At 38.0% G+C, this 21845-nt stretch overlaps 1 protein-coding gene across 1 annotated transcript; it reads right to left on the bottom strand.

Annotated features, from left to right (window-relative positions):
- Positions 1-2068: 2068 nt before the first annotated feature.
- Positions 2069-20643, bottom strand: LOC132144797 (cAMP-dependent protein kinase inhibitor beta-like). Its single transcript, XM_059555367.1, has 3 exons — positions 20509-20643; positions 2538-2694; positions 2069-2440 (listed from the first exon to the last, which is right to left on the bottom strand). Exons 2-3 carry the CDS (start codon positions 2677-2679, stop codon positions 2358-2360), a joined length of 225 nt encoding a protein of 74 aa, XP_059411350.1. The 5' UTR covers positions 2680-2694; positions 20509-20643; the 3' UTR covers positions 2069-2357.
- Positions 20644-21845: the final 1202 nt, after the last annotated feature.

Below are 21845 nucleotides of genomic sequence, written 5' to 3'. Positions count from 1 at the left end.
AAGGATCAAGCATTAATAAGCTACAGAGGTTTGTTTAAATCTCAGCACTCATAGTCAAAGCACTAGCATTTTTTTTTTATTATCCAAGCAAATTTAAATTTGCTATCATCTCCTAATGTGACCCGTGCCACCTTTTCTCACAGACACAGTTCTTGACACGTTTCTGAGCCGTTTTATTGAAATACAAAATCTTACAAACAGCTAAAGATGAAATTTACAATCACAGATCAAAACAGCTCTACACAATAGAAATATATAGAATCTTAATTTGGCAAACATAGAAATATGGAGCAATGGTTTGAATAGGCGTTATTATTAACAAAACCGCCATGAAAGCACTTTTCCTTAAAATATCTGAAAGAAGTAGATGATTATGGCTTGAGCCTAAACAGACAGAATCAGAGCAATAAACATACTCTCACTAATATCTAGATCTCAGTTCTGAACAGACAACCTGTTGTAGTTTTCATTTGTAAAATATTAAATGCCCCTTATCTTACCCCAAATAACACTATGTACAAATCCCATGCGGATCCATGACGGCTCGTGCCAGCGAGCGCAGTCCCGTTTGTTAATGTGCTAATAGCTGTGAACAGACTCATCTCAAGCTGCTGACTGGCAGAAGGTGGCATTGAAAGCTGTGTTTTCAGACACGATGCATACTGTGTGGCAACAGCAGTGACGGCACCTGTCCCCCAACATACGCTGATGACACACTACTACCTCTGTCTGCTGTCAGTGAACACATATCCCATACCGACCTTTCAAAGAGTTTCAAACCTCTGTGAAAGGACACCTGCCTCTTCCTTCATTATTACATTAACTGTTAAACACTTCTTTTAACATTAAAAGAAAGCTTTTGTAATACAAATATGCTAGGACACATATTCTGACATGTTAAGAGTTAATAAATGCAGGGTCAACTGAAACACAAATAGAGACTGTATTTGAAATATTTAAAATACATTATTTCATTAAAGGTTGCATACATTTGTCAACTTATCAATATATTTCAGTAAAAAAGAAAGAAAGGGGGAATTAAAAATATATACATATGACTTAGATTTACATTCAAATGACACCTAAAAGATTAAGTAAATATTAAATTAATTTTAGTTTATGGCACCTAAAAAGTACTTGTTTTTCAAATGATCTGGGCTGCATTAGAGGATATTAGAAAGCACTAGACCAAGTCTTGGGAAACGCAGCCTTGTCTCTGGCCTTCATGAATGTTTGTGTGTCTCATCATTGACATAAAGCCTGCCTGCTTATATTTAGCAATAAAGTTGAAAAGAAACTGATTACTGCTCATCTAGATCACGTTCATCATAATTATCAGAGCTGTCCACACGGACACCATTTCCATTTTGCTACTCCAGCCACTTTTATTTGCCTTTTTATTTGAAGTAAAATGAGTTTGGTTATAAATATCATGTGTATTAAATTATTCCATGTGCATTTTAGTCATTTATGGCAGTGGCTTCAAGTGTAGTATTATTAGTATTTCTTAATAATTAGAATTTTGAGTTTTATTTAATATTTTCATTTTTTTATTTACAATAGTGATATTTTCTCGAGTTTTATCATCTATATTTGTTTCTGCTTTTTATTTTTTTTTTACATATTGCTCGATTGTAATTGTAAAACTTTTCTCCTTTTAATTTTCATCTCTTGATTAAGTTTTAGTTTTTCATATTACATTTGATTTTATCTCTCCTTTATAACAAATAAATAAATTAAAATATGGGCCCACTTTATATTAATTGTCTTTAACTATGATGTACTTCCAATTAAATGATTTGATTCAATATGTTTTTACATGTACTTATAAAAATACCTTCCTGTAATTAAATCTGTGTTTGATTGGATTTTAATGTGTTCTTGTTACAGTGTAGTTATCCATTTAAATACTGAGCAATAATAATTAACTACATGTACTTACTATATGGTTAGGGTTACTTACAAAGACATCTTTAAATAAAGTGTTCCCTTGTCTGTAGTTACATCTGGAAAATGAAGTAAAATGTGCAATAATATTTTTTACTTCAGAACACAGTAGTTAAAGACATCTAATATAAATTGGGACCAAAATTCTTTTTTTATTTTCTATTTTAGTTTTAATAAAAAATTAAAACACTGGTGTCTTCAAAGCCACGTTCTGATGTTTCTGCTCACTTAATGTTACTCAGTGAGAGTTGGACTGACCATAGACGGACAACACCATGTGACAATCTGAGACACACACACAACGTATGCAGCAATCCAGTGTTGGCCCTGAGCTATCGCCAGCTTTATATTTCCTTTTCGTTCTCTCTTCATTGGTGATGTTGGACAGGCGTTCACTGAGGGAGGAGTTTTCAGGATCCCTGCTTCCCCTCTGAGCTCTCTGGAGGGGGCGGAGCCTCCTGTGATATTGGAGACTGAGCTGCTCCGGGACAGTCTGCAGAGCGAATGACAGGTTAATGCACAGAGCACCGAATCTCTCTCTCTGTGTGTGTGTGTGTGTGTGTGTGTGTGTGTGTGTGGATCTGGCTGACCTGTGAGCGAGAGCTCGGCTAGTTTGAGGGGCAGGTCCGAGGGACTGACACCGGCAGGAGAGCCCAGGATGTCAGGCAGAGCATTTCGTCGACCTGATCGACCCGACGACGCAAAATCCAACGCCGGCTCCACCTCCGTCATCGCACCACGGACATTCTGCATTAATCAGAAACAGGAAAAAAGACCGATTCAGCAAGAACAATAAAAGCTGTTTTCAGAAAGTAGTGGGTTCATTTAAGCGCTTTAAAAGCAACAGTGTCACTGGTTCGCAAACCAAACGCAGCGAAACAGAAAAAAAACTTTCATGCAACAACATAATAATACTAATCATGTTTATTAATTATACTTTGAAAAATGGTAAACTAAAAATGGCAATATATAAATTAGCTGTTTTTCAAAAAAGTTATGTAACAACATTGAATCAACCTGTAGGCCTATAGATTAATTTATACCAGCAGGTTTCATAGGTTAAATTACCAGAACTTTCTTAAATAAACACACTATAAGTGCATGTAAGTACACGAACTGTAAAATAACGTGCAACCAATATACCAATATATATATATATATATATATATATATATATATATATATATATATATATATATATATATATATATATATATATATATAGATTGCCTTTGCAAGAAACCACTTTTTATAGTAAATGATACATATTTAATGTACGCTATTGCATATAGTGTTATATCTGTTCACACCAACGCCTACCGAGGATAGTACACATACTGGAATAAATGCAGAAACTGTTGTTTTAAAAGTCTTCTAGACAAAGATATAACCATCTCTCTTCCTGTTTAGTGGCTCTTTGTGAACTCTCTGCCCTTGTGATTTCATCGATTTTCACCGAGAAAAAAAGAAAATCCTCATAAAAAAAAGTAGGAATGTTAAAACAAATCTCAAGTTGATACCTGCCCCAAACTGACATTAACGGTCAAACGCTGGCTCTTGTCTGAATGCATCCAGTGCAATAGTATGCAAAGTATAACTTCTACATCTGTAAGATTCACTCATAGAAATGTACAAACACACAAAGAGATAGCAAGCCATCTGTTCTCACTCTGGCCTCACACATAAAGAGTTCATCTAGTTTACTGTAGGTCTGGAGGGCATCATCTCCCCATCCTGTCCTCTGTGGGAATGACCTTCTTGCCAAAAGCACAAACTCAACAATCTTTTCTGAAGATTGTTTTGGTTTTTATTCTTTGGAAAAGATATAACTTTGCAAATTTGTTAGAAAAAAAAAGCTTAAATGATACCATTGTATAAAAATGCACACCCCTATCTAGGACAGTTGAAGTTTAGCTCAGGAATATTCATATTGCTTGTGGAGTGAAGTTAACCTGTGGCATATTCAATTTAATGGGTATGATTTGGAAAGGCACACGCATCTTAACAAATAGTTTAATTTAATAAATGGTCTAAAGCTGAAAATACATTGAGCAAAAAACAAGCTCAGAGGTCAAAAAACAGTATTGCGTCAAGCCACACATTAGTAAGATGTTTAGCATGTGGAGGCTGATAAAGCCTAGTCTAAAGGACTCTTGAGTCAAGAGCACAGCCTCTATTCACTAACAGGGCCATCATTACACAAGTGTGCAGATTCTTACAAGACCAAAAACACAGACTGAAAGTTCATAGCACTTAGAAACAGTATGATGGTGTTTGCTTACAATAAATTTCTGAGACCACAGTTAGATACAAAAGAAGTCCAACTGTGAAAGTAATGTAATTATTAAAGCTGCATTTGCAGCTGTTTGTGGAATGATCTTCCTGGCGTGGGTTGTGATCCAGTGCGGATGAATCTGTTTCGAGGTGAATGTGTAGCTGTCCGTCATGTGGATATTCACTGTATTTAGTTATCACTGGTTCTAGCCTACGTCTTGGAATATATGACCCAAATAAGAATTTTCACCATATATTGTCATCTGAACAAGTAACATGTCTGTCACGTTTGTTCTGACCAACTGAGGAAAAAAACATTATAATAAAGCACACTACTAATGGTGATTTAATCTATCGATCATTTAGCTCACATCACATCAAACTCTACAAATGATTATCATTGTTATAATTTATTCTAAAATAATTCATGTTAACAACATCAGCACTGCATAGTGTGTCAATTAGAGTGTAGATTTCAATTTCTGTACAGTCTAATCTCTGATTGTCACATCATTCGAACTTCGTATTAGGAAATTATTTTAACCCAAAAGCAAACTATATGTTCCCATCGAACTGGTTGTCTTTAAATTACACATCTTGTGTAAACCCAGACTATCTGTAATCAGAAGCACTTTTAAAACTGGAATAATTTAATTCACATGTGTTTCATAAAATCTTTCTTGATTACAATCCACCATCAAAATAATTTTTTGACATTTAATTATTCCAGCTGCTGTGGGAATAGGCTATAATTAAACGTTCCTCCACCTGCAGGATCCTCACATGTGATAGTCTAGTAGCCGGGACAGCTTCATGTTTACAGACGTGAAATAATGACGCAGTGCCTTGCTCAAATTTCCTGTGAAATCCTACCCGAATCACTCAAATTAGAAAACACTGTTATAAATTAACCGTTGTGAATCAGGCTAAAGTAAGGCGATAGTTTTGAACACCGACTGGTTATGTACTTGCTTAAATATTGATTTCGGATCATTTTAACCAATAAAGTTACAGACAGCAGTTTTAACCTGAAATATACTGTGATTTCTCACTAAAAGTTTTGTGTGAAGTGCAGTGAAGTGAAGTGCATCAATCAGTGTGCCATTGTATGCTTGTGTTTTTTCATCAGTGAGGAGCATATTAGGCATATTAAGAAGATTAAACTCCTACAGTTATTCACAATGAACAAATAAAACCAATCAAAAATAAACAGCAACATTAACAAAACTCATATTGCACCATTCATAGGCTGTACGCTTTAACGCAGTGTGAATTGTTAATGCCACACAATCCCATAATGTCAAAGAGGTTCATTCAAAGGTCTTTAATTACTGTCCCTCTATTTATAGAATGTGCATGTGTCTCTTCCCCTTGTTCTGCTTCCATGGCAACCGCCACATTATCATCCACAGAAATGTAAAGCACAGACTTCATCATCCATTTACAAAAAAACTCCCTGTAAATAAATAAAATGACAACAGAATAGATCAAAATCTATTAAATACAGATGTGCTTGAGGTCATCATTATTTTATTCTATATTACAGTTAATTACAGAAATATCTCAAACCATAAAATTTACAAACTCCATAATTTATTATCATTTTTCTATAAACTTAATAAGATTAGAGTTTGAAATGTTCACATTCACTTCTATTCTCCTATTTTACAGTTAAAAGAAAAGAAAAAGAATGTAAAAACATGTATTGTGAAAGCATGGGAAAGTGAGAGAAATAAAGAGGTGATAAAATGAATCCTCTGGGATGGATTAGACATCTCTCTGTCTGTTTAACCCTTTAGTCTTTTTTTCTTCATCTCACCTTCTTACATTCTCTCAGTTTTTTCTTATAAGCCTTCTGAAGGATAAAAGTCTATTTCCACACTTTGTCTGTAGGATTTTAGACAGATTAATGCCCCTGTCTAAACCTTAAACACACACACACACACACACATGGTGATTTCAATTGATACAATAACATATTAAGGGGAGAGAATAAAAATGCCAGGGTTTACAGATCAAGTAATTTCAAATTCTTGAATTGACTTTGCTTGACACTCCTCATAAGGCTGTGGTTCCCTCGGTTGGTTGTGCATCTTTTTCTTCCACACTTTTTTCTTCAACTCAACTTTCTGTTGACATGCTTGGATACAGCACTCTGTGAACAGCCAGCTTCTTTGGCAACAAATGTTTGTGGCTAACCCTCCTTGTGAAGGGTGTCAGTGATTGTATTCTGGACAACTGTCAAATCAGCAGTCTTCCCCATTATTGTTTAGCCTAGTGAACCAAACTGAGAGACCATTTTGAAGGTTCAGGAAACCTTTGCAGGTGTTTTGAGTTGATTAGCTGGTTGACGTCACCATATTCTAATTTGTTGAGATATTGAATTGGTGGGTTTTTGTTAAATGTGAGCCAAAATCATCACAATTAAAAGAATCAAAGACTTAAATTACTTCAGTCTGTGTGCATTGAATTTATTTAATACACAAGTTTCACAATTTGAGTTGAATTACTGAAATAAATTAACTTTTCCATGACATTCTAATTTATTGAATTTATTAACAAAATTAGCTGTGGCTGTTTTGGTGACTATGGCGTTCCCGTAGGAGCATAGCACTTCTTATAACAGATCTTCTTCTTCTTGTTTTACGGTAGATAATGCTAACAGATCTGTTTTGCATGATTAAATTAACCAAACCTGAAGATTAATCTCACTTTCTTTTTTCCTTTATTTCCTATGTCAACAATTGGTCCTAGTTTTTTTTTGTCCCCCTCACTTCTGAAATAATGACTACTGGCTCCTCGTTTATTTTCTCATTCTGAGGCACCACATCGCTTCTCAGGAGAGCAAAGAATAACGAGCAGCTCTCACTGATTTACAGCGATCTTCATCAGCACCATTAGCTATTTAGCAAAACGTCTGCCAAAATGGACATTGTAAAAAAAAAAAACACTACCTTAGCTACTAGAGAGAGAGTTTAAGCGTGTGTGTAATCCTAGAGTCTGTGCGTCTTTTACGAATCTGTACTGCTCCTAATACAGCGATGTTTCCTTACGATGGGGCTTCAGTAGTGCACGCCATGCTACGTGTGCAGGTGAGTGATCCCTCGAATAAAAACTAATTTTTTTTTTTTTGGTAGCCCGTTGTAAATTATTAGGACCCGAGCACTGCAGTGCGAGGACCCTATTGGAATTGCTCCGTTTATTCTTTTTCTTTTTCTTTTTCTTTTTCTTTTTCTTTTTCTTTTTCTTCTTCTTCTTCTTCTTCTTCTTCTTCTTCTCCGAAAAGAATCACATTTTGAGGGCCTAAACATGCAGGTCAAAACTCACTAAACTTTGCACACGCATCAGGACTGGTGAAAATTTACATCTGATATAGGTTTCAGAAGTGGGTGTGGCAAAATGGTCATGTGTAACACTGTTATTGACTCCTAGCAACATATTAAAAAGCATCAACAAGTGCTAAATATACTGGCAACATGCTAGAAACATAGTAAAACATGATAGCAGCACTTAGCTAAATGCTAAAGCATCCTATTAATAAAGTGAAACAGGAAGTTACTGTAATTCAGGCATATAGTGTTCAATCTGCCCCAAATTGAAAAAAAAAATGAATAAAAGGCCTCTCCTGGACACATCAACATGCCCGTATTCGATGATAGTGCCACCTGCTGGCAACAGGAAGTGGCATGTTTAAAACTGTTATGGACTCCTTGCAAAATAATAAAAAGAATCAACAAGTGTTAAACAGGCTGGCAAAATTCTAGAAGCATAATAAAACATGCTAGCAACACTGCGCTAAGTGTTAAAGCATGCAACTATTGCATTGAATAAGGAACTTGCTGTAAATCAGGCTAGCAACGTCCGATCTGCCCCAAACTTCACACATTTGACTGTACTGAACACATCAACATGACAGTATTCATTTATTGTCATAGCGCCACCTGTTGGTAACAGGAAGTGTCATGTGTAACACTGTTATGGACTCCTAGCAACATATTAAAAAGTGCCATTAAGTGATAAATACAATGGCAGCATGTTAGAAACATACTAAAACATGTTAGCAACACTTAGCTAAATGATAAAGCATCATATTACTGCAGTTAATTAGGAATTTAGTGTAATTCAGGAATACAGTGTCCGATCTGCCCCAAATTGAACACGTTTGATAAGAGTCCTGTCCTGAACACATCAACATGCCCGTATTCGATGACAGTGCCACCTGCTGGCAACAAGAAGTTGCATTTTTAAAACTGTTATGGACTCCTTGCAAATTAATAAAAAGCATCAACTACTGTTAAATAGGCTGACAACATTCTAGAAGCATACTAAAACATGCTAGCAACACCTAGTTAAGTGCTAAAGCATGCTACTGATGCAGTGAAAAAGGAAGTTGCTGTAACTCAGGCAAGCAATGTCCGATCTGCCCCAAACTTGACACGTTTGACAAGGGTCATGTCCTAAATAAATCAACATGCCCATATTCGGTTAGAGTCATAGCGCCACCTGCTGGGAACAGGAAGTGTCATGTTTAACACTTTTATGCACTATATGCAACACAGTAAAATATGCCATTGTGTGCTAATCATGCTATAAATATTTTCAAACATTCTAGCAACACTTACTATGTGCTAAATGATGCTATTAATAATATGAAATAGGAAGTTGTTGTAACTCATGCATACAATTCCCAATCTGACCCAAACATCACATGTTTTATAAGAGTACTGGCCTGAACACAACTAAAGGCCAATATTCAATTATATGTATAGTGCTGCCTGCTGGCAACAGGAAATTACTTATTTTATACTTAAACATGAGATGTCTGATCTGCCCCAAACTTTGCATGTCTGGTACGAGTCCTGGCCTGAAGACATTTACATGTTGATATTCAGTTATAATCATAGCGCCACCTGTTGGCAGCAGGAAATGTGGCACAAATATTTACTATTTTATAAGCATATGGCCCAAGGTTCACTGTTCCTCCTATGGGCACCGGGTGGTGGTGAGCCCGGGTGTGAGGGCCCTTTCATCGCTGCTTGCAGCTTTAATTATTATTATCATTAACGAAAAATAGAAATTTAATATTGGACGTGCGAGCATAGTCAAGTGTCTAGAATGCACTGCATAAATAGCGCTGGCGCTGTTTGTGACGTCACATGACAGGTTCTAAATTAGAATGTACAGAATCTGTATAATACTCAATCTGCTTGATCGCTTTTAAAACTGCTCGTTTGCATTCAGCTCGACTCGCTCTGCTGTACAAAAAAAAATTCACTCTGCTTGACTGCACTCGTAATTCAGTTGACCCAAAAAATAAAATATATTACATTTGCAAGTCTGTCTTCCCAGATAGACAATTTTGCCCATTTATAGACTCCAGAAGACTCGGCTGTTTCCCTAAAACAAAACCATGCTGATCACTACCAGTCTGGTGATGTTATGGTGGTACTCCACCAGGGTGAAACATAAATCACCAAATACAGTGAAAGAGGAGGACACCAAACAACTACAGATCACCAGAAAGACAACCAAGAGGCAACTGGAGTGGAATTTTACAGACGGTAATGCATTATTGTATAACCTTACATCTGAGCATATGAGTCGTTCTTGGTGTTTGGTGCTTTTTGGGTATCATAAAATGTAAAAAAACAAAAACTGTGTGTGTAACTGTAATCATGATAGAAAGTTGTAAAATTAAATAAAATAAATAAATAAATAAATTAAAAGGCTATGGTCAAGCTCAGGAAAATAAATGTAAGCATTTATGAAAATCTGTCTGAAATGAAAAAAACGTATCTGGTGATAAATTTAGATTTTCTTTTTCTTTCGTTTTTTTCAGATACAATTGTATAAGCAACATTTTTGATTACTTTTATACAATTGATAATTTGTAAAAAAAAAAATCCAAAAATTTACTTTAAAATTCAATTCATATTTCTCAAAATAGAGATGACATATTGAGGATGACCTCACTAACATTATCAGGTTATTTTTCCTCCAAGCAAGTGATGTCAGTTTTATGATCTAACTGTCATTTCATTTTGCCAGCTTTAATCTGAAGGCTAAGTATAACACAATGCACAATGACTTGAGGGTCACACTAAAAACTGTTAATAACTATTTCTGCAGCTGACACTGTCTCTGAGATGGGAGGTGCACTTGAAACCATCATCATCCCTGAGACGGACAATGTGCCTGAGACCTTCATCGTCCCTGAGACGGACAGTACGTCTGAGACCGTCGTCGTCCCTGAGATGCTCAGTGCACCTGAGACTGCGATCAACCCTGAGACAAACATTGCACCTGAGACTGTCAATGTCCCTGAGATGGACAGTGCGTCTGAGACCGTCATCAACCCTGACATGGACAGTGCACCTGAGACCATCATCCACACTGACATGGACAGTGCACCTGAGACCATCATCCACCCTGAGATGGACAGTGAATCTCAGACCGTCATCAACCCTGAGATGGTCAGTGCACCTGAGACCGTCATCCACCCTGAGATGGACAGTGCACCTGAGACCATCAGGGTCCCTGAGATGGACACTGCACCTGAGACCGTCATGGTCCCTGAGATGGACAGTACGCCTGAGACCATCATGGTCCCTGAGATGGACAGTACGCCTGAGACCGTCATGGTCCCTGAGATGGACAGTGCGTCTGAGACCATCATCAACCCTGAGATGGTAAGTGCACCTGAGACCGTCATGGTCCCTGAGATGGACAGTGCGTCTGAGACCGTCATGGTCCCTGAGATAGACAGTGCGTCTGAGACCGTAATGGTCCCTGAGATGGACAGTGCGCCTGAGACCATCATCCACCCTGAGATGGACAGTGCGTCTGAGACCATCATCAACCCTGAGATGGACAGTCCACCTGAGACCGTCATCAACCCTGAGATGGACAGTGCGTCTGAGACTGTCATGGTCCCTGAGATGGACAGTGCGCCTGAGACCATCATCCACCCTGAGATGGACAGTATGCCTGAGACCATCATCGTCCCTGAGATGGACAGTACGCTTGAGACCCTCATGGTCCCTGAGATGGACAGTGCGTCTGAGACCGTCATCCACCCTGAGATGGACAGTGCGTCTGAGACCGTCATCCAACCTGAGATGAACAGTGTGTCTCAGACCGTCATCAACCCTGAGATGGACAGTGCGCCTGAGACCATCATCAACCCTGAGATGGACAGTGCACCTGAGACCATCATCCACCCTGAGATGGACAGTGCGTCTCAGACCGTCATCCACCCTGAGATGGACAGTATGCCTGTGACCATCGTCGTCCCTGAGATGGACAGTGCACCTGAGACCATCATGGTCCCTGAGATGGACAGTGCACCTGAGACCGTCATGGTCCCTGAGATGGACAGTACGCCTGAGACCATCATGGTCCCTGAGATGGACAGTACGCTTGAGACCATCATGGTCCCTGAGATGGACAGTGCGTCTGAGACCATCATCAACCCTGAGAAGGTAAGTGCACCTGAGACCGTCATGGTCCCTGAGATGGACAGTGCGTCTGAGACCGTCATGGTCCCTGAGATGGACAGTGCGCCTGAGACCGTCATCCACCCTGAGATGGACAGTGCGTCTGAGACCATCATCAACCCTGAGATGGACAGTCCACCTGAGACCGTCATCAACCCTGAGATGGACAGTGCGTCTGAGACTGTCATGGTCCCTGAGATGGACAGTGCGCCTGAGACCATCATCCACCCTGAGATGGACAGTATGCCTGAGACCATCATCGTCCCTGAGATGGACAGTACGCTTGAGACCCTCATGGTCCCTGAGATGGACAGTGCGTCTGAGACCATCATCAGCCCTGAGATGGACAGTGCGTCTGAGACCATCATCAACCCTAAGATGGACAGTATGCCTGAGACCATCATCGTCCCTGAGATGGACAGTACGCCTGAGATAGTCATGGTCCCTGAGACGGAAAGTGCGCCTGAGAACGTTGTCATCCCGGAGACTGACAGTGCTACTGAAAATGACATTGTCCTTGAGACTGAAACTGCCTCACAGATAACACTCCCCTTCAAACTTTCACTGTCATTCAATCTAAAAAAGCCTCTGAGTCCGAAATTCCCCCTGAGACTGACACTCCCTCTGGGATTGGCCCTGCATCAGACAATGACACTTCCACTGAAACAGACACTGCCTTTTAGACTAACACAGCCTATCAGATTGAGCCTGCCTCTCAAATTGAGACTTCCTCACAGAACGGCTCTACAATTCAGACTGACAGTGCATTTCAAACTGACAGTACATCTCAGACTGACACCATCCCAAAGACAACACTGCCTCTTAACTTCCAGTGCTTTGGAGCCTATCACTGCTACTGAGACTACCAATGCCTCTGAGACTGACAATACCTGGAAGACTGCCCTTGAACATATCGAGGGTGCTACTACCACAAAAACTGACAAGACCTCTGAAGATTGCACTGAGTCTGACTTTGAATGTCTGATGGCCGATACCGCTGAACTGCCAATGGATCTGATCCAGTTACTGCTTCTCAAACATCCACTGTCTCTGAGACTCTTACTCCCTGAAAACCTGAGACCCTTTTAACTTACAGAATCTATCCTATTCTTTATATGGTTCAATAAAAAAAATACCTTTTTACTTCTACATGTCTTTATTATTTTGTGTACTATTGTTAAAGGAAGAAAATCATGCCAGTAAAAGGCAATGCTATTGTAGTGTGTGGGTGACGTACAGATCACCCATTGATTATGTTAAATTAGGAAGTGCGTATTTAAATGGGTTGCGCCAGTTGGGTGATGTGATTGGTTGTAATACCCGCCCTATTGGTTTGTTATTTCCGGCTCGATGTGCTGCAGGAGAAAAGGCTGGTAGCATGCGAATGAGTTGGACCACTTTGATGTGCCGCTAGTTTGGGGTTGGCCGGTTGTTTAATCAGCATTCTGTGGCATTGCCGCTAGTGGCGGCTGTACACCAGCTGCAGTTCATCTACGAAAGGGAAATCGTCGTCTGTGGCTGGGCATTACATCTGGCAGTAGCGCGAACAGTCCGGTCGGCGCTGTTGTCTCGCCCGGATTTTAAGTGTTTCTTTTTTTTTCCCAGTCAACCTGGTTGGGGTTTGTTTGCCTAAAAATGCAATGGTGAATTAAATTGTCTAGTTCCTTATTTTGGTTTTCTGTTCTGTTATTTGTGTTTTTTTTTCATTTATCCGTTTTATTGAATAGTTTGATTTATTTTGATTATTATATTTATTATATTATTATATAATATACTATATATAGATTATTATATGCTGGGTTTGGGGTGTGGAAGTCCAGCTGATTATTCCATCTTGACTTAATTAATTCTTGTTTTGTATTATGTTGATTGTGACGTTGGTTATTGTATTGTTTGCTTACTTTTGTATTTCTATGCAGGAGCTGAGGGTCACTGATGCGGGTGCTCTAGGGCTGTGGTAGTTGGGTCTCCCGTTCACTTAAGAGTGGTGTATTTCACCGGTGTGGTGTGGTATGAGTATTGAGTGGAGTTTATTTTTGTTTTCTTTGGAGGTCACTTCAAGCCAGAGGTGCCCAAAGTAGATGTAGATTTGTTTGTTTTTTGTTGTTGTTGTGATTTACCATTGCTGTCTCTTGACCTTTTTTTTCTTTTTTGTGCTTTCTTTTTTTTTCAATTCTTGTGGGTTCAGTTACAATTGAGTATTCTGTATACTGCTCCTCTGAGGGGTGATTTTTATAATGTACTTGCAGTAGGTTAAGTAAAGTGTTTTTTTTTAGAACCCATGACTCTGTCCAGTTATTTGCTGATAACGAACCTGTGTGCTTTGAGTACCTAAAAGCTGGTGGCTGGTAATATATTTTTAGGGTGCAAGTCCCTAGATTGCGTAGTCGACAACCAAAATTATATCAATAGCCTAATTATTTCTGTAGTTTAGGCCGATTCCTGTCTTGCTGGTACGCGTTCGGTCATACTATCTTATTTCACTTATTTTTAATTTTTTTTTTTAAGTACATTTAGGTTTGCATTCCAACTGTTTGATGCTAACACCTTGCAAGCTAAGTACACTGGTAAATAATATATTAATTATATGGTATTCAATGATGTAATCAATATTTATCTTGCCCAGTGCAGTATTAACTAGAACTATAAGTAGATTCCATGTCAAGGTTGTATCAAATTAGCTCAAAGGGAAGAATCATTATAATTAACAACTAATCTGTTTGTCCAGTGAACATTCAGTGTCATTTCATATCAACATAAGAAATATTATTTTCATCACCACAAAACATTATGCATTTAGTAGCAAAATCCCTTGTAAAAGGGACTTCAACTGTGAATTCAGACATACGATTCTTTACACATAATGTTTTTTTTTTAATAGAAAATATAGTAGGTAAGTACAACCCGAATTCCGGAAAAGTTGGGACGTTTTATAAATTTTAATAAAATAAAAACTAAAGGAATTTCAAATCACATGAGCCAATATTTTATTCACAATAGAACATAGATAACGTAGCAAATGTTTAAACTGAGAAATTTTACACTTTTATCCACTTAATTAGCTCATTTAAAATTTAATGCCTGCTACAGGTCTCAAAAAAGTTGGCACGGGGGCAACAAATGGCTAAAAAAGCAAGCAGTTTTGAAAATATTCAGCTGGAAGAACATCTAGTGATTAATTAAGTTAATTGATATCAGGTCTGTAGCATGATTAGCTATAAAAGCTTTGTCTTAGAGAAGCAGAGTCTCTCAGAAGTAAAGATGGGCAGAGGCTCTCCAATCTATGAAAGACTGCGTAAAAAAATTGTGGAAAACTTTAAAAACAATGTTCCTCAACGTCAAATGGCAAAGGCTTTGCAAATCTCATCATTTACAGTGCATAACATCATCAAAAGATTCAGAGAAACTGGAGAAATCTCTGTGTGTAAGGGACAAGGCCGGAGACCTTTATTGGATGCCCGTGGTCTTCGGGCTCTCAGACGACACTGCATCACTCATCGGCATGATTGTGTCAATGACATTACTAAATGGGCCCAGGAATACTTTCAGAAACCACTGTCGGTAAACACAATCCGCCGTGCCATCAGCAGATGCCAACTAAAGCTCTATCATGCAAAAAGGAAGCCATATGTGAACATGGTCCAGAAGCACCGTCGTGTCCTGTGGGCCAAGGCTCATTTAAAATGGACTATTTCAAAGTGGAATAGTGTTTTATGGTCAGACGAGTCCAAATTTGACATTCTTGTTGGAAATCACGGACGCTGTGTCCTCCGGGCTAAAGAGTAGGGAGACCTTCCAGCATGTTATCAGCGTTCAGTTCAAAAGCCAGCATCTCTGATGGTATGGGGGTGCATAAGTGCATACGGTATGGGCAGCTTGCATGTTTTGGAAGGCTCTGTGAATGCTGAAAGGTATATAAAGGTTTTAGAGCAACATATGCTTCCCTCCAAACAACGTCTATTTCAGGGAAGGCCTTGTTTATTTCAGCAGGACAATGCAAAACCACATACTGCAGCTATAACAACAGCATGGCTTCGTCGTAGAAGAGTCCGGGTGCTAACCTGGCCTGCCTGCAGTCCAGATCTTTCACCTATAGAGAACATTTGGCGCATCATTAAACGAAAAATACGTCAAAGACGACCACGAACTCTTCAGCAGCTGGAAATCTATATAAGGCAAGAATGGGACCAAATTCCAACAGCAAAACTCCAGCAACTCATAGCCTCAATGCCCAGACGTCTTCAAACTGTTTTGAAAAGAAAAGGAGATGCTATACCATGGTAAACATGACCCGTCCCAACTATTTTGAGACCTGTAGCAGAAATCAAAATTGAAATGAGCTCATTTTGTGCATAAAATTGTAAACTTTCTCAGTTTAAACATTTGCTATGTTATCTATGTTCTATTGTGAATAAAATATTGGCTCATGTGATTTGAAAGTCTTTTAGTTTTCATTTTATTAAAATTTAAAAAACGTCCCAACTTTTCCGGAATTCGGGTTGTATGTGATCTCAGGTGCAGTCAGTATTTTAAATGAATTGATTAACTAAATGACTCAGTTATTCACTGACAAAGATGGTTGTATCTTTTCTGATTGAATCAATATTTTAAATAAATTGGTTGACTAAATGTTTCAATGATTTAATCATAAATACAGCTTTCTTACTATATAGTGGGCAAAAATGTAAAAACTGGTATGTGTACATAGAAGTATGCATGAATAATGCACAAATTTTATAAAAAAATAAGTGTTTTTTTAGAGAGTATCCACATTTTGGAAGCAGCCAGTCAATTGATTAATTCCTGAATAAAACCATGGTTTAATTAATCGGTTGTCAGAAGGGTTTAATGATTAATTTCACTCATGAAAACGCTCATTTGCTTCCTGAATTAATCAGTGTTTTGAATGAATTGGTTTACTGAATGATTCAATGATTTACACATAAAGACTGGTGTAATGACATATATGCTGGGATATTAATTGCAACAGACAGTTACATACAAACAGTCCCTCCCCTCAAAAGAAATCAGGACAGAAGTGGTCAAAAGTGTACAGAAGGTGTGAATGGGAATGTGTCTCCCTCGTCTGCTTGTGATTCGATCGCCCAAAGTGCATCTTAATACCAGGTTTAAGAGGTCTGAAGACTTCTGCTCTGCACAGGGAACATCACGAGACACTAAATACCATCTCAAAGCACATCTCAAATGTGTGCAGCCTGACTACTTCAATCTTTCAAGCATTTTATGCTGCTAGTTCTCCAAAAAGAACACACACTCACGTAAACACAATCATCACAAAGCCTAAAGGATTTCCTTTTTGAAGTCTGAATACAGAGAATGTAATCCTTGGTAAGTCACAAGAAAAGATAAATCAAATATTCATGCCTCTAATACTCTTTTATCTTGTAAACTTGCATCTGTTGTTTGATAAGACTATCTCTGAGGAAATAAAGCCTTTTATCCAAGTGTTCAAGAATTTGTTCTTTCTGGTAATTCTTTAGCCCAATATATAGGGTGTTCATTTTTTGGGTGGTATAAACAAATAATAGACCATGCAAGTCATAATAAACTACACTCTCTCAAGTGTGTGCACTGGGTGGTCGCTTTACTGGTACAAGCCAAAAGAAACTCAGAAAACAGCAGAAATGTTTTGAAATGGCCGGTCCAAACACAACACACACTATGTCCTATCAGAGCTCTTAACCTTGATCTGTAGTTTGGTCGTTTAGCATATGTGCAGCAGCCATCAGGTGCCATCTGGCTCAAAACACTGGCACGAACCTACAAATCTGTACAACAAGGGATATCAAGCTTGTGTTTGCCCTGCAGCATAAATCAGTTTGTCTGTGAGCATCTTTTTTTATATATGAGCAAAAAGGTTTAAATACAAAGCTTGGATGGATTGATAGAAATGGGGAAAAAAATTGCACCACACACATTCCAAACACAAAAGGCATACAGTCAAAAATTATAGTTTGGATAAACTATAATGCGTCTGCTAAATGCATAAATTTATATTAAATTCAAATTACATTTAAATTTAAAATTACATATAAAGATGTATTTTATAAAGTCCTACTTAAGTGCAACTCAAAAACCACTCTAAAGTTCATTTGCATTTCATATTTACTTATATAGCTATTTAACATACTTATATTTAACAACTAATAAACAACTAATTTTTAACTTGTATTTAATATAAACTAAAATTCAATCTTATTTAAAGCGCTTAAGTGTCTGAAAACACTGCTTTCAGTTTGCACTTAAGTATACTGATTTAAACTATATTATTCCCATAGGGTAAAATGCAAAAAGGGCTGTTAATATACACTCACTTAAAGGATTATTAGGAACACCTGTTCAATTTCTCATTAATTTAATTATCTAATCAACCAATCACATGGCAGTTGCTTCAATGCATTTAGGGGTGTGGTCCTGGTCAAGACAATCTCCTGAACTCCAAACTGAATGTCAGAATGGGAACGAAAGGTGATTTGAGCGTGGCATGGTTGTTGGTGCCAGACGGGCCGGTCTGAGTATTTCACAATCTGCTCAGTTACTGGGATTTTCACGCACAACCATTTCTAGGGTTTACAAAGAATGGTGTGAAAAGGGAAAAACATCCAGTGTGCGGCAGTCCAGTGGGCGAAAATACCTCGTTGATGCTAGAGGTCAGAGGAGAATGGGCCGAATGATTCAAGCTGATAGAAGAGCAACTTTGACTGAAATAACTCCCGTTACAACCGAGGTATGCAGCAAAGCATTTGTGAAGCCACAACACGCACAACCTTGAGGCGGATGGGCTACAACAGCAGAAGACCCCACCGGGTACCACTCATCTCCACTACAAATAGGAAAGAGAGACTACAATTTGCACAAGCTCACCAAAATTGGACAGTTGAAGACTTAAACCTCTAAACAGTTTGTGTGTAATATGTGTATTCAATTATAAATATGTAAATGTGCAAGTGTATAATATGTGTGCAGGCAGTATTTGTGATCGAGTGAACATCATCACAGTTAAGAAGTGCTAGAAGACTCATGACTGAACCACACAAATCACTTTTAGTACTAGATTTGAGTTTTTTCCAATCTCCCTCATCCTAAGTATTACTCAGGCTCGCACCGTTTGCTCTGAACATGCTTCAGATTGAAGGAGAAGGGGAGAAGCGGGAAGAGGATTAAACGTCTTGTCAAGGTCAACACAAAGAGGCAGCAAACACAGTGTGACTCTAGGCATCTCACAAAGCCAGAAAAGCGTGGGCTGACTGCGCTGAATTACCCAGAATACCACACTGAGACATCTTACACAACAACCACATGTTGCTGGGAATCAAAAGTACCAACAGCGCATTAATGCGTCCCTTGCTCTTCTCCGCTGCACAGCATAATAGCTGCATGTCCTAGAACTCCAGGCGGGGGGTAAAGAGACAAGCATGATGAGATACTTATTCTGCTCCGCGGTGACTCATTCGGTTGAAGAGATCACTCCAGAACGAGAACATCAGCTCTGAGGAGGCTTGTCGGACAGCTTTAAGAGGATGATGTCCTCTCTGAATCTGATGGACACTGGCAGAGAGATTTCCAAACTGTTGTACGTCTGTAAAGTCGTTATTTAAATTCTGCATTATGACTCTCATAAAGGAGGGAGTGTTATAAGACCATCCAGCCTGATCTCACGGCAATTCGTACACTTTTAAGCGGTAGCTAATTCGTATGAATTTGTATGACCTCAATCGTACAGATTTGTTCTAAATCGTGCGTATTTTACAACTTGCACAATTCGTATGAAGTTGTACGAATGACCTACACCTAACCCCGTCTCTAAAACTACCCGTCACTGGGGTCTAGACAAATCATACAAAATCGTACGAGTGAGGTCATACGAATTCGTACGGATTAGTCACCTCATAAAATACATACGAATTGGTGGTGAGATAGCGTTGGACCATCAGTCAACACAATTATAAATGAGCTATAGGACTGTAATCACTATGTGTGTCCAACAACCTGTTGAGGCAGAAACTGGGAGGTAGGTTTAACAACAGCATGGTTTTCTCAACACACAATTAACTGGTATGGGATAAGTAGCACATTACTACAATTAGATGCAGATAAATATGGTAATATTGTATTAATGTTTGAGATAAACAGTGCAAAAAGTTCACCAAAATGTTACAACACATCCCAAACCACCTTTTTAATTTATTCTTGAACTTTTCAGCACTTTATAATGGTATAGTTTTAATACTTTTATATTGTATCAGCACTTTTTTGTCATACTTGTGATACTATGCAGTGTTTCTATTTACTTCTTTACTCCATTTCTAATAAAATGTACCCGACTCATCTCATAAGAAACAGGTCATATTTAATGTAACTGATGCAGTCATATGCGCAAATTAACCTCAGAGAGAAATCAGATTTAAGACTGACCTCAGAACTAAATAATTAAAGATTTCCATATTATATTCAGACTCAGTGGCTTTTACAATATTAATGTATGACGTTTAAAAAATATATACATTTTTAAGATGATAGTCACTGACATTTACTCTCAAACACAGCAACATGTTAAAGTAATATTTCGAATATATTTTATTTGTAATATGCTATAATATATAATTGTTATAATATCTTAACATGCACGACTTTTCATAGTCAATTTAACACACACACAAAAGAAAATGCATATTCAAATGTAATATTTACAAATCAGAGAGGTTAAATGCTGATCTATGATACTGGCCAGTATTAACACTGTAGTCTTCTAGATAAAAGCTTCACTTACCAGTGAGCAGCCCTACAGCAGGATGGTTTTCATTTCTGCGTTCATCATGTTTGTCTCTAGCAGAACAGGTGTGTATCAGGGCATCGCCAGTGTGTGTGTGTGTGTGTGTGTGTGTGTGTGGCATTAGTGTCTTGAACAGTTCACCCAGGCTCGGAAGCAGACTGTACCATCTCCAGCACTGTGAGGGGGAGGACAGATGAAATCAGACTGGTTTATTGTGCTCAGTGCTCCACTTCCATGAGTAAAATGAAAACGGCTGCCAATCTAAGTACAAATCAGAATGTGTTTTATATTTTGAGTTTATTGCCTCAACAAGAGTTCCACCCATGCAGTCTAATTAATTCAGTGGCTTTGTAAATATCAAAACAACAAATAACTATAATCTCTGAATGTCGCAAAAAGTGATTGTTGAGTTGTACATACCAAAACGAATGCCTCAAAATCCATTTATGGATCCTTAAATGGGATAGATTATGCAAAATAAATAAATAAATCACAATTTACTCACTCTCAGTTTGTTTCAGACCTGTATGATTTTCTTTCTGCTGCTGAAAATAAAAGAAGATATTTTGAAGAATGTGCATAACCAAACGGCTGATGGACCTCTTTGATTTACACTGTATTTTTTGTTTAAATGCAAATAATATTAATAATAATAATAAATTAAATTAAATTAATTAAAAAAATAAAGAAAGAAATTAAAAGAAAGAAAATACATTATATCAAATTTTGAAATAGATAGCACAAAAAGTGAGTAACAGGTGCTAAAACAAACAACAAAAAAAGTTTGTATAAGTTAAAAATATTCGTTTGTGTTCTACTGAAGGAACAAAGTCACCTACATCTTGGATGCCCTGGGGGTAAGCAGATAAACAATAATATTTATATTTTTTGGTGAGCTATCCCTTTAAAGCTGCAGTCCGGTTCTTTTGGTGCTCTAGTCTAGTCTAGCGGTTGTCTGGCGGAAGAACATTGTAGCCGGAGCTACTTCTCTCTGTTTATGTCTATGACGAATCACGCAGGTCCCAGACTACTCCGCAGCGGTTCCACCAGAACCAGTCTAAAATAGTCCGACTATAAACACTTAATACAGGTGTACTGTAATGATTCAGGATAAGCCAAAATCACGGTTTGGAAAATTGATTCATCGTGTACTCGACTATTATATATATTTTGTACATTTTGAACACAATAAAAGTTACGAATTGCAGCTTTGCGTAATCCTAATTTCTCACTTATTCTTTCACATAATAATGTTTTACAGTAAGACAAAATATGCCCTCATTATGAACAGAATATTGCGCCAATTATTATTATTATTTTTTTTTATGACAAAG

Source organism: Carassius carassius, chromosome 8 (assembly GCF_963082965.1).
Source record: "Carassius carassius chromosome 8, fCarCar2.1, whole genome shotgun sequence".
NCBI lineage: Eukaryota > Metazoa > Chordata > Actinopteri > Cypriniformes > Cyprinidae > Carassius > Carassius carassius.
This window is presented reverse-complemented; position numbering and strand designations above follow the sequence as displayed.